General features: G+C 39.7%; 1 protein-coding gene across 1 annotated transcript; it reads left to right on the top strand.

The window, feature by feature from the left end:
* Positions 1–362: 362 nt before the first annotated feature.
* Positions 363–734, top strand: LOC146002291 (uncharacterized). Its single transcript, XM_083139999.1, has one exon. It carries the CDS (start codon positions 363–365, stop codon positions 732–734), a length of 372 nt encoding a protein of 123 aa, XP_082996125.1.
* Positions 735–14,176: the final 13,442 nt, after the last annotated feature.

Below are 14,176 nucleotides of genomic sequence, written 5' to 3'. Positions count from 1 at the left end.
AATCAGGGGTGCCCAACGAGGGCATTTTGGCGCAGGCTGCGTCATCATGATTTTTTGGGGGATTTTTTTATCTTCAAATAATATAAAATTCAACATTTATATATTTTTCCAAAATAACTGGTGAAAAAAAGTTTTGCATATTGCAAGTTTTTCATATTCTGCATCACTGATCACAAATCTCCATACCTTTGAAGCGCACACATCAACCGAAGGCCAATTCAACACACAAAAGAGCAGGTGCATGTCTGTGGCCGGGTTTTGAAACATGTTTCAAGTTTTAACCTCGTGATTCACCCACCGATTGTCTGGCAGTTCTTGAGAAGGGGAAGTATAAAGCACTGGACGTCTCAAGGAAGGTAGTAATGGTTGTCATGGTGCGAGTTTACATTTTAGAAATGCCACAAAACACACTTTCGGCAGTGGATAGAATCAGAATAGTGACTCTACTACAGGAAGGTATGAAGCAAGTGGACGTGGCACAGGCTGTAATCAAAGTGACGTTTTTAGTGTGGAAGAAATTTCAGGAGACCTATTCAATAGCAGATAGGCCCAGAGAAGGAAGACCACGCAAAACAATGGCTGCACAAGACAGGCATATCCGTATTTCTGCGCGCAGACGTTCTACGTTCACAGCAACCCAACTCCAGAAGGATCTCCGTGAGGCTTCAGGGATCATGGTGTCCACCCAAATTGTTCAAAACCGACTGAACGATATAGGGAATCATGCCCGTTGACCTTTGAAGGTTCCCCGACTCACTGCACGACATAGGGCACTACGCGTAAGATGGGCTAGACAACATGAAAACTGGACCCAGGAACAATGGTCACAAACACTGTTTACAGATGAAGTGCGGGTTAGTCTGCACCCCGATGACAACACTATTCGTGTCTGGAAAGCAAATGGGCAGCGGTTCAATGAATCGTTCATGGTGGAACGCTTCCAGCAACAGAGTGGTTCGGCACTGTTCTGGACAGGAATCGTGTTGGGTCGTCGGACGCCATTAGTTCACATACAGGGTACTATGGATGCACAGACATACGAGGACAGTGTTATTCGACCCGTCGTTAGGGCATTTGCGCAGGATTTTGGTGCAGGATTCACGTTGGTGGACTATAATGGCCGTCCTCACCGTGCCCGTTCAGAGGACCTTTTCCTTCGAATGCATACAATCCGTCGGATGGACTGGCCAGCAGTCTCCCCCGATATGAAATTTATCGAACATGTCTGACACCTTCTGAAACGTGCCATTGCAAACCGCCCTCACTCACCACAAACCCTGCGTAATCTGATACACGTTGCCATTTAGGAATGGGACAATCTTCTACACCATGCATTGGATAACCTGGTTTTCAGCATGCCCCTTCGTGTTCGAGAATGTCTACGTGTTCGCTGAGGCCACACACGTTATTGACTAGGTGAGGGGTTTCTGATAGGTTTCTCACCTTGGTAATTGGTGATCTTTTTGTTGCATCTTACTTTGGTTAGGAAAAGAACTTTGTTTCTTTTGTTTCTTTGGTTATATCTTTCAGAATTTTCTTTTTGTGTTTTGTACTTTCATTGCCCTAGTCGGAGATATCGACATATCTGACTTCTGTGATGCAGAAAATAAAATTTTCGTTATATAAAAAACTTTTTTTGACCAGTATATATGTAAAAATTTTACATTTGAAATGCACCATATTTAATCCATTAGATGAAGAAAATAAAGTGTTTAAGGGTATTATCGAATGGAGGGAGGAGGGAGAAATATCCACCTCCAAAAAATGAGGCCTTATTTTACACGTGGGTTCAGGGGGGATTCTGAATTAAACGTTGTGGGGACAGTATACAACTCTAGGTCTAAGTATTTTAGTTAGAGGGAGATAGGGGGTATCCAATGCTTGTGTATTACTATTGTCTTAGACTGTTGCGAAAATTAAGGTGTGGGGACTGAGAATTAATTTTTTGGAGGAGGCAATATCCACTCTACAATATCAACAGTAAGTCTAAAATTGGCATGGAAGTCTTGGTGGTAGGATTGAGTATTACATTTAAAGGGTGAGATAGGAAGCTCTTCATAAAGTGTTAAATCGTAGGTTGTCAAGGGATTTCTGTAGTGACGAGAGAGTTGGAACATTAAATTTTGGATACTATATTTAGCGACGTTTCGACCCCGAAAGTGCCAAAATAAAAGCTGGAAAATACTAATTATCTCGGGATCCTAAGAAAGTATTCACACCTCATTAAAGTAATATTCTTGAAAACCTGGAAGGAAATGGATGTAAAAATTTTCTTGCTCCCTTTGCTCACAATGATGTGTTGTAAGAATGCGTGTTTGTTTGGCGCTTTACTGAGGTGAATGTGAAGTTTTACACTATAGCTGCATTACAAGACAAAAGCGATATTCTCGATATTCGTTAATAACATCACTTAATGCTTAGTGTTGGTACACTGCTTTATTTAAAGCAAGTGCATCATTTGGAACCAAAATATATCGAATCAGTATTTCTAACTTCTTGTGACAGGAAAAGTTTACTTTAAGAAGTTATATTTGCACTGAAGATAAAATCCACGGAATTATTGTTATGGGTTACTAAAATAATTTTATTTATCCTAAGAAAACGCGGGGGGTGCCGGTGAGTTCTTTGAAAGGGGAACCGTATTATATCATCGCCCAGAGCTTTACTTTGTGAGGATTACGATATGGTTTGAGTACGCGAATAATATAATTGGGTGGGGCGCATGACATGATTTTGGGGGGATGGGCACACGATTGAATTACATTGTTTCCTAATTTACATTGACTATATATTATTAGGAGCGGCTCAAAGATGGCACGAAATTCATGTTCTTTACATTTTATGTATTTTTCATAAGGTGCCGACAAATGACACTGAGTAACATTGTATTTTACAACATTCAATGAATGTTATTTACAAAAGTAGCCAACAGATGGCACTGCATTAAAATTAGCTTCATTTATCAATTGCGTTCAATAATATGTTACACATTACTAACACAATGAGTATGAATTTTTAACTACACATTAGTATAGATCTAAATAAGCTACCCTCCAAAAATTAGAATGTCTGACACGGTCCCCTGAATCAACTACTAACTTTTCACTCAATTAAGAACACGGCCCGTTTAAAATAAATATTAAAACATACTAAATACACCCCAACTAAAAGGAATTTGTTGAAGATGTAGGAGCGGTCCGACGTAGCCACCCACACTGGCCGCAAAAATGGGCGGGGACATTCATAGGACTGTGAAGATAAAGGCCCGACAAGGTGTTATAGCTGAGGAGACGGCATCAGGTCTGGAACATAAAGAGAGGACAGGGACCATATATTTGTTCCTCTCTCTGAGGCGCCTGGGGAGAGCAGAGTCCTAGTTTGGATTCTTAGGGCATTCACTTGAACTTCTCCCCCGTATAAGGAAATATAGGACTAGTCCGACAAAGCGACGCGGCTAGGGTGCCAGGATAAGACCTCAGGGAAGGGTCTGACTGTTCGTCTCGGCCAGGGCCAGAGAGGTTTGGGAGAGGAGAGAGAGTTTCCCAGATTCTTTACGAGCTGCTGTCAGCCTACAAACTAACTTCCACGGTTCGGTGCGGTAATACGAGATCATAATCGATATGGAGTATCATATATATATATTATATATATATATATATATTATATATATATATATATATACACACACACACACACACACACACACACACACACGTATATACAGGGTGGCTCAATAAGTCACTTAACACCCCCAGTACAACGCCACTGCGGCACGGAACGTGAAAATGGCGATGACCAATCGTTATCAGGCCAAGGGGGAACCGCATTGACGTCACCCGCATGGTCGGCAGCCATCTTGATGTCCGCCATCTTGAATTCAACTTCAGAAATTTAAAAGGGAAGGGGGTCGTGCGAATATCAAAATGGGCTAGAATTTCACCAGGAAAACAACTGTGACATTTGTTTTCACCTAACTTTAATTGTTGCAGAGTTAACAATACCACAAAGTTATGGCTCAATAAGTCACTTAACACCCCCAGTACAAGGCCACTGCGGCATGGAACGTGAAAATGGCGATGACCAATCGTTGCCTGTCCAAGGGGGAACCACAATGACGTCACCCGCATTGTCGGCAGCCATCTTGATGTCCGCCATCTTGAATTCAACTTCAGACATTTAAATGGGAAGGGGGTCGTGCGACATATCAAAATGGGCTAGAATTTCACCAGGAAAACAACTGTGACATTTGTTTTCACCTAACTTTAAATTTAAGGGCGATTTCCGCATGGGAGAGTGACACGTCCTTTCCTTTTTGCTTAAATGTTTATTGTTCAAATAATCGTTAGTATGTGATTATGTGGTATTTATTGTTAGACCAATCACTGAAAATGTCCGGATATTGACTTACCGGTATGTAAATATCTTGTAGTATTGGTTGGCATGGGAATTACGATTGTGTTTTGTCTTTACATAAAAGTTTAAAAGAGTGATGATGTGAATTGATCGTGTCAAGAGTAGCATATTTCCTTTTTCACTGATCTGAACGAAAATGCCACTAACACGTGAGGAACGGATTGCCATCATATTGATGTCAGGGGAGAGAAGTACGCGTGACATTGCCGCAGACTTCAATAACCGCAATCCTGCAAGACAACCGGTGTCACATGTGGCCGTCAGCCAGTTGGTGGCAAAGTTCCAAGATACTGGATCTGTGGATGACAAGCCGCGACATGGACGTCCGAAAACAGCCACGGATGAGGGTACTGCTGTAGCGGTGTTGGCATCATTTGCAAAGTCCCCAACCCGTAGCACACGGAGACTGGCGCTGGAAAGAGGTGTCAGCAGGGGTTCAATTCAAAGGATTGTACGTGACCACCACTGGCATCCGTATAAGATACAGCTGCAGCAGCACCTTAGTGAAGACGATCCAGACAGGCGTTTGCAGTTTTGTGAGTGGGCTATAGCACAACTGCAACGTGACCCTGCCGTCGGTAGCAAGATTCTGTTCAGTAATGAGGCTAATTTTTATGTGTCGGGAGAGGTGAATAAGCAAAATCTGCGGTACTGGTCACCCGAAAATCCACATTGGACAGATCCCAGCAAGGTGACGGGAGTCGGGAAGCTAATTGTGTGGTGTGGTACTTGGGGTTCCCGACTTGTTGGTCCATTTTTCATTGAGGACAACTTAAATGCAGAGGTCTACTTGCTTCTGCTACGGGAGCAGATCTTACCATCCTTACTGTCCGAGGATGGGAGCTATCCTGAATGGTTCCAGCAAGATGGTGCTCCACCGCACTATGGGATGATAGTCCGTCAGTACCTGGATCAACAATTCCCTCACCACTGGATTGGTCGCCGAGGGACTGTGGAATGGCCTGCACGCTCACCTGACCTGACACCATTGGACTTTTACCTCTGGGGACACCTGAAAGCCATGGTGTATGCTACGAAAATCAAGGATCTGGCCCACTTGCGCACACGCATTGTGGATGCCTGTACTGCAACAACTCCTGAGGTTCTTCAGAATGTGGTAAGGTCATGGGAGATACGATTACACGTTTGTGTTGCGCAAGAAGGACGTCATATTGAGCATGTGTTATAACTTTGTGGTATTGTTAACTCTGCAACAATTAAAGTTAGATGAAAACAAATGTCACAGTTGTTTTCCTGGTGAAATTCTAGCCCATTTTGATATGTCGCACGACCCCCTTCCCATTTAAATTTCTGAAGTTGAATTCAAGATGGTGGACATCAAGATGGCTGCCAACCATGCGGGTGACGGCAATGTGGTTCCTCCTTGGCTAGGCAACGATTGGTCATCGCCATTTTCACGTCCCATGCCGCAGTGGCCTTGTACTGGGGGGTGTTAAGTGACTTATTGAGCCATAACTTTGTGGTATTGTTAACTCTGCAACAATTAAAGTTAGGTGAAAACAAATGTCACAGTTGTTTTCCTGGTGAAATTCTAGCCCATTTTGATATTCGCACGACCCCCTTCCCTTTTAAATTTCTGAAGTTGAATTCAAGATGGCGGACATCAAGATGGCTGCCGACCATGCGGGTGACGTCAATGCGGTTCCCCCTTGGCCTGATAACTATTGGTCATCGCCATTTTCACGTCGCATGCCGCAGTGGCCTTGTACTGGGGGTGTTAAGTGACTTATTGAGCCACCCTGTATATATATTTGACTCCAGTCTGCTATATTCTTTAAACAACAACAGTAACATTAACTTCATATATGATGACAATAACAAGCTTCGGCAACTGTCGCTCGAAGTTAAAATGCTGTGTTACTTCCACGGCTCGATATCGCTGCTTATATGTGGTCGAATCAGCGCCGATGCGGAGCCGCGGCGAACTACTACGTTCCGTGCTACCATATGATCAAATTCAACAAGGATCATATTACCAAAACATGTACACAAAATATCGACCTTACATACTAAATCAATACGGATTGCAAGCCAATAAGGTTCATAATATTAGTCTCTCCTTTTGTCTGGAAGCAAGCAATTCCGAAGACTCCTTGGAAAGATTTAAGTTCATGATCAATTACTCAATTTATTCAGGTCAAAATGTTCACTGTGTGAGGCTATTTGGAAATCATTGTCACTGCTCCCACTTTCTTTACCTTGTGTGATATCAGACATGCGAGACTCGTCCCCTGAGAGTTGTGGTAGTTCACTGAAAGGTGGAGCTGGTATCCAAGTGCGGAAAAGGTCTCCTGCCTGAAGGCAGGTAAGGATAATGATAATACCACTTATAGCGATCATTTCGATTGATGCCTCTGATATTAACAATACAAAAATAACAGTCATTAAAGTGGTTTTTCGGTTTCCTCCATACCATTGATATACTCCACATTTCAGGCAGTTTCTCATTCCGTTTGTCCTCTGGCCCAAATGGTCCGTACAAGTTTTGCATACAAAATGACGCTCTCATGGCTTATCCTGATTTTCAAGTTTGACACCAAAATAACCTAAACATGCTCCTTTTACACTCGGAAGTTGGTTTCGATCTTGCTTTCAGTGTTTATTCCCTACAAATATAGCAAAATACGTCGGGATGATTGAAGTACTTACGCCTTGAAGTAGACAACCTGTAGGGTGTTCGATCCGCAAAAAATGAAACGATATGCGTGGGAATAGTTGTGAAATAAAAGTCAATTACATTTTATAAAAATGTGGATAGTTCAAATACATTAATTGGAAAGTCAAATAAGAAAGCTTGTCATGACATCCCGATTCTTCATAGGAGATCTTTTAAAGATCGGACTAAAATTGTATACATTCATATCTATCATGTCATATTCATATCTAAGAAACTAGAGCTGATTCAGGCTATTCAATGCAATTTTGAAAATTAGCGCCCTCAAAACCCCCAGTAACAGGCCTAAAACTAGGGCACCAAAAAAATAATGTTGGGCAGTATTATCCATGGATGTCACGCTAGGAACTGGAAAGCCGAGCATTTTTGAATTTCCCCGATGATCATAAATAGGGCTGTTTTGTGAAGGTGGATCTGGTGAACTCATCTGGTATCCATGATGCTTATCGCAGTTTTACCATGGGTCCGGTTTCAAAATATATTTCAGGTACAACTGAAAGGAAATTGACGCTCACATTCGAAAACAGAAAATGATGGGGTCCATTACAGGCTTCTCCATTATTATCTGAAGCAAGGTTTGAAGCTCGCTAAAATACACGAAGGGTTGTAATTCAGGCAAAGTTGATGGTTAGCCGCCTATATTAACAGAAACACAGAATGGTGCATGAAAGTTGTCAAGGGCTGAAAAAAATATATAAATTGCTGAACAATGTAATGCAATGGAAAATAAGCAAAACAGAATGAGATGCAATTTGGTAACCTTTCAACCTTTTACCCGCATCGCTGAAAATCTAACCCTTTTCGAAAGGGTCAATACCTCTCTCTCATACGCGATACACTCATAGCTGTTGGTGTCGCTGTGCTCGAATTATCAAAGCTAGCGATATATCAGTTTTATTATGATATCCTAAAGCCAAAATATGGAGATCATATTCAGATTGTTTATATGGACACAGATTTCTTTGTGTGTATGATAGAAACAGATTATCTATATACATATCTCGAAACTTTGAATGAACATTTTGACTTTAGCAATTACCCGAAAACCATCTATTATATAACACAAATAACCATTGAAAATTGGCAAAATGAAGGATTAATCAGCAAGTGAGATCACAAGTGTGAATCGAGCATGCACATCTAAGCTCACCACAAATGATTACAAAATTTGCCTCTTTGAAAGATAAAAATAATGGCCGAATGCTACCTTTCTAGCAAATTGGAAGGTGTACACAACGCCTATGGATAAATTTCGAATATTGGTTTGCAATATTCATACCTTAGAATAAGTTCATCATAATCCCTCTGATCATTTTATGATTTGTGATTCGAAAGATGAGGAAAATGTGTAAATGGCGCTCCGAAAAGGCATATTGCAGAGCTGTTTGCGGATTCTTATAGCAGTGCTGGATCTATGTTACAGCTGCCTGATCTCAAATTCAATATGGTGACCGGAAGTGGTCTTATCTCCGAAATGAAAAACATCAGAGAAAATTGGTTTGCTTATTCTTAAAGCATGGCCTGATCTATGTTAAACTCGCTTGGTCATGGATTTCATGTTTTCAAAATGGCAACCGGAAGTGGGTCTATCACCCAAATGGAAAATCTAAGAGCATAGCTTTTTGCAAATTATTAAAACATGACCGATCTTGAAAGTGGTGACCGGAAGTTGCCTTATCTCCGAAACGGTAAACAGTAGAGGAAAGTTGTTTGCGGATTTTTAAAACATGGATCGATCTATGTTAATCCCGCTAGCATTCGGATCTGATGCTTTCAATATGGTAACCGAAAGTGAGTCTATCTCCAACATGGTAAACCTCAGATCAAAGCTGTTTGCTAATTCTTAAAGCTGGGCTAAATCTATGTTAAACCCACTTGGATTTGATACTTGGCTCCAGCAGGGGATCGAAGATTGGAAACGGATGGTCTGGCGAAACATATGGTAGGGTCTGATAGCATAATTACTGCAAGAAAATAGCAGCATCATGCCTATGAATGTTTTCGGATGTAAAAAAAAAATCCGGCGGAAGCTTCAACAATAGGAACCTCGGTGAATATGGAGCTGATCAAAGAAATGCATCATAAGTTAAAGGGCTTGGTCATTAAATAGGTACATCTAAATGCGATATGGTACCAGGCAGTTGAAAATCCCGGGAAGGAGTTATATGTATTCAATAATAGCGAATCACCTTACACATTTCCTGTCGGCGGAAAGCTCCAGATCGCGGCAACACCTTGCCATGCAGCAATTGTGCAGATTGCCTGTATCGAATCAAGCATTCCGCTGTGGAATCGAGTACTAAAAATTATATCAAATTGGGCAAATTCCTCTATGGCTTGATGGTTGGCGAATTAAACAAACTATACTCTTGTCATCGAGTTACAAAATTAACATATTTGGAAACACCCGGCATAAATTTTTCCTGATAACAACGATAGACTTCTTATGCTAGATGTTTGAGCCAATAAATTGTGCAGCGATCTGCAGGCGCTGAAGCACAATTCAAGCATACAGACCGAGATACCCAACCTCCAATTGGAGCTTGTGAATTGTTTCTATTAACGTGGATAAAGCTATATTTTTATTACTAGTTCTTAGATATATAATTTTATTCAGGACCAATCTACCATAGACAACTCCGTTAATAGTGTACGTTGCTTAAACTGAAAAGAAGGAATAGTTGTTGGAAAATTTCGAGTATCAATCTAAATTTCGGCAAGAAGATCAACTGCACGCGAGAACGGCATAATCCCGCACTTTACTGATCCGACCCATGAGCTATTGAGGAAATATAATGATTGGTGCAAACTATCTGGAAACGTGGTCTAATAAACCTAAAAACATGTTAAAGATTTCAAAATGGAATGGGTTAATAGAAGATGTAATTCCCTCAAAATGTATCGTGAAGGTTGAGAAAGCATTGGAGCTTTATGGACTTTAGGATTTGCATTACATGAAATATGTCCCGAAGTTATTAAACGAGGGTCCGAAGTCGTGGAATAATGAACATAACGTTGATTTTATGCCCTATGATCAATTTAAGAAGTAATTCGCATCGCATTATGAGAGCACAAAGTGGACAAGCACTTGATTGCAAAAGATCTTGATCGCGCCTTATGTAAAGAGTAATGAGGTAACAGTGCTTCAATTCTGCTCACAAAATTTCAAATTGTTAACATCAGTTCAACGAGAGCTGAGAAATCCCGCATTGTGGCGCAGATAAGTACACTTTTGATATTTAAATGAAAGAAGCATTTTGACAGGCAGAACATCTCACATTTTCGGACGTTGTTCATGCTATTTATGGAAAAAATAAGTGAGCATATTGTATCCATTTGTATACACGATATATCGTGCAGCTACACGATTGCTCACCTCATTTTTTGATGGTAATGGCGAATTTATCTTGGTATTGGTTTTGAAGAGTTCATCAGTATTCCTTAAAAGGGAAGATTTAACATAATTCACTGGAACAGAGAGTGAACGGTTTTTCTTCTGGTATGAGTCGTTTTCAAAATGTTACATTGAACAAACTTGAATCCCAGTTCACAACTTGTAGCTGAGGTGATATACATGCTTAAGAAGAAAGTCCTGTCGAAGTTAGATATTTTAATGATGTGCAAGATCGTCGATCCAATCTCGCCAATATGCAATTTGTGAGAGTGAGGTGAATAGAATATGCAGGCAGCTCTTTGAATAAAGGACTGCAATGTTTTGTTCAAAATGTATATAGTAAATTGTGTTTATATTTTTAGATAGGAAGTAATTGCAATTTCTTATGATAAATATTATAATGGTGAAAATAAATTGTCAGACAAGTAAATCATTTACTTAATTTATATAATAGTGTATTCTATAGAGTTCAGTTATGGGGAGTTATTTTATTGAAAGTCATTTAAGACGCTGAAGTTCTTTGGAGAAATAGATGAAGATATGCATTTTTCCACATCCTGTTTATGTGGACAATGCTGACTTGAGCCTCAAATTGGTAGTCGGATAATAAATGAGTCAGTAGTTTTGTAGAACTCGTGACAACTAATAATTCAAGTTGGGTAATAAAACATGCATGTAAACGTTGCAAGTACGTAAATAGTATTGTCCAGTAGGCAAATGGAGTGAAAAGTACTCTCACAACAGTTTATTCAAATTTTCATTCCTAAGGACATAACCAGTCACGTGTACATATATGCTGAAGACATCATGTTCAAGAGGGTATGTTGTTAATGAACCTGACATGAGTAGTTTTGGATCATCTATTATATAAGGGGATAAGATTAGGTAAATAGGTGCAGAAGAAGTAGAAAGTATCAAACAGCTATTTAGAATCTTTGCAAATTTGGTATCTTCATATAAAATGCTTTCTCTAAGGTGGCCGTGAAGTGGAACCTCCGTGTTCATATGAGGTTGAAGTAGAATATTGCCAGCGGTCATTAAGAATAACACGTGGACGAGATTTTGCGGTGGGCTAGGTCGTACGATGGCAATCGACTGACTCTTTTGCTGTTCAGTAGGTAGAAAAAATATTAACCATGGACATAGATGTTGAGGATGTCAAGCAAGTGTTGGAAGATCATTGCAAAAATAGAGGGTTCCGGAAGGAATGTTCCTGTGAGTTCTAAAGTAGGTTAGTTTGCGAGTAGATATTTTCTCTTCGCTTACAAGCGAAGTAAAGTTCCGCCGGCGGCGGACGAATAAGCCAAGTAGGCGAAATTTTAGGACGGGTTAACACGCACTATTTTGATCGATTTCTATGCTATGTTTGCACTCATCTCACAGACCAATATTGTTAAGTTTGATGTGCTCGGGATTGATATCTTCATACCTGGTTGAGAATTGTAAATAATTGTATGTGGTGATATATATATATTGTTTGTAAATTGTTAAAAAAATATGTATCTTCATATTTGTGCATATTGGAACCAAGTGAAATAATGTGATGTGTATTTTGAGGTGACGTAAAATATGTTTACCAATGCCATGGGATATATGCATGTGTAAATACAATGTTATTTCATTTGGCATGTTCGATTCAGCCCATGCCGGGCGCCAATTATGACAATTCGTCATAAAATATACATTAAGGTTAAAGTAGTTTGCATGTTTATTCAAGGATAGTGCAGCAGGCACAATGGTTATGAAACTTGGGTTTTGTAACTTGGTCAGTTTGGGGACCAGTGCTCCTGTGGCGTACCGTCGTATTATCATTACTCATTCGTATTTTGTCAAAAGTGTTAGAAAATCGAAACTAAATAAACGAAATCAATCCATAGTTGCATGTTAAAATGACTCAAAAATCTCAGTGGTTTAGATTAATCCCATCCATAATGTCGTAGGAACTAATGTCATTTAGACGCTCCGTTTTGTATTTGAAAGTTCAACGAAGATTCTAAATAATCAGTGATTTATCTTGTATTTTTGTCAAAGGACAGTTATTCCTATTCATTATATAATGCACATGAGAATCTGTAATTTAGATTGTGTGCCATGGATTTGAGTTGTTGGCCGGGCAAGCCAACGGTTGTTTGTTTGCTGTTGGAGGGCGGGTATATCTACAGTAGGTTGTTGGGAGGGTGCGGAAGGCGGGGCGGATCTGTTTTGGTTGGTTGGAGTGCGGGCGGATGGGATATGGATGGTTGGATAGAGATGGAAGGTGGGTGAGCGAATGGATGGTTGGTTGGAGACGGTGGGCGTGTGGATCAATGGATGGTTGGTTGGAGACGGTGGGCGGGTGGGTCAATGGTTGGTTGGTGGTCTTCAATTATATTCTCGTACATTCAACATAAATTAATGAAATTATAACTAATTTATTTGTTACTATAACTAACATAGCAATCTGTAATAGTGGAATGCCGACCTGTTAACACGATTCGCCAATGGAGATATTACATGATTATATTTACATATAGAACGACTGAAAATGATGTACCCAAGATCCGGTAACCATTTTCTCAAAAAAACGGGTATTTTAATATTTTATTTAAAAAAATGTACGTTATACATATACTAAAGCTAAGTAAAAGTACAGAATTTAAAATGGGATGCCGATCGAATCCAGAGATATATTAGTTTTTGATTAGGCTTGTTCAACATATGTAAGGGAAGGTAATTCATGATATTATATGCAATTTTATAGACAAATTAACATAAACAAAAGTACAACGGAAATGATACTAAAAAAAATAAAAATAATGTTTCTATTAACGTAGATAAAGCTATTTTTAATTACTGGTTATTACAAATATAATTTTATTCTGGACCAATCTATAATAGACAACTCCGTTATTAGTGAACGTAGCGAAAACTGTAGAAAAGGAATAGGTGTTTGAAACTTTGCGAGTATCAATCTAAATTTCGGCAAGAAGATCAACGACAAACAAAAACGCCATGTTCCCGCACGTTCCTGATCCGAACCATGGGCTATCGAGGAAATATGATTATTGGTGCAAACTTACTGGAAAAGTCGTCTATAAAACCTAAAAACTTATTAAGGCATTCAAAATGAAATGAGTTTATTGAGGATGTAACTCCCTCAAAATTTCTCGTGAAGGTTAAGAAAGCATTTATGGGGTTTAGGAGTTGCATTGCCTGAACTATGTCCCGAAGTTATTGAGCGAGGGTGCGAAGTCGTGATATAATTAACATAACATTGATTGTATGCCCTATGATTAGTTTAAGAAGTAATTCGTATCGCATTATGAGAGCACAAGTTGGACAAGCTCTTGTTTGGAAAAGATCCTGAACGCGCCTTATGTAAAGAGTAATGAGGTAACAGTACTTCAATTCTGCTCACAAAATTTCAAATTGTTAACCTCAGTTCAACGAGAACTGAGAAATCCCTCATTGTGGCTCAGATATATACTTTTATATACTTTATATACTTTTGCTATTTAAATGAAATAAGCATTTTGTCATGCAGAACATCTCCACATTTTCGGACGCTGTTCATGCTATTTAAAATTTTGAGACATTAAAGATAAGAGTGGCTAATATGTGGTGTGTGTGTCCCTCCCAAGAATAAGAGTTTCAAAGGGAGGGGAAAGTGAATCGTATCGTTGACCTCCTCAAGG

This window comes from Lepisma saccharinum, chromosome 18 (assembly GCF_977018435.1).
Source record: "Lepisma saccharinum chromosome 18, izLepSacc3.1, whole genome shotgun sequence".
Lineage (NCBI taxonomy): Eukaryota > Metazoa > Arthropoda > Insecta > Zygentoma > Lepismatidae > Lepisma > Lepisma saccharinum.
The sequence above is the reverse complement of the archived record's forward strand: the minus strand, read 5'-3'. Positions and strand labels throughout refer to the sequence as shown.

What these genes read in the sequence shown, in the direction of transcription:
- LOC146002291 (XM_083139999.1), top strand. Translation starts at nt 363, where the DNA reads ATGGTTGTCATGGTGCGAGTTTACATTTTAGAAATGCCACAAAACACA.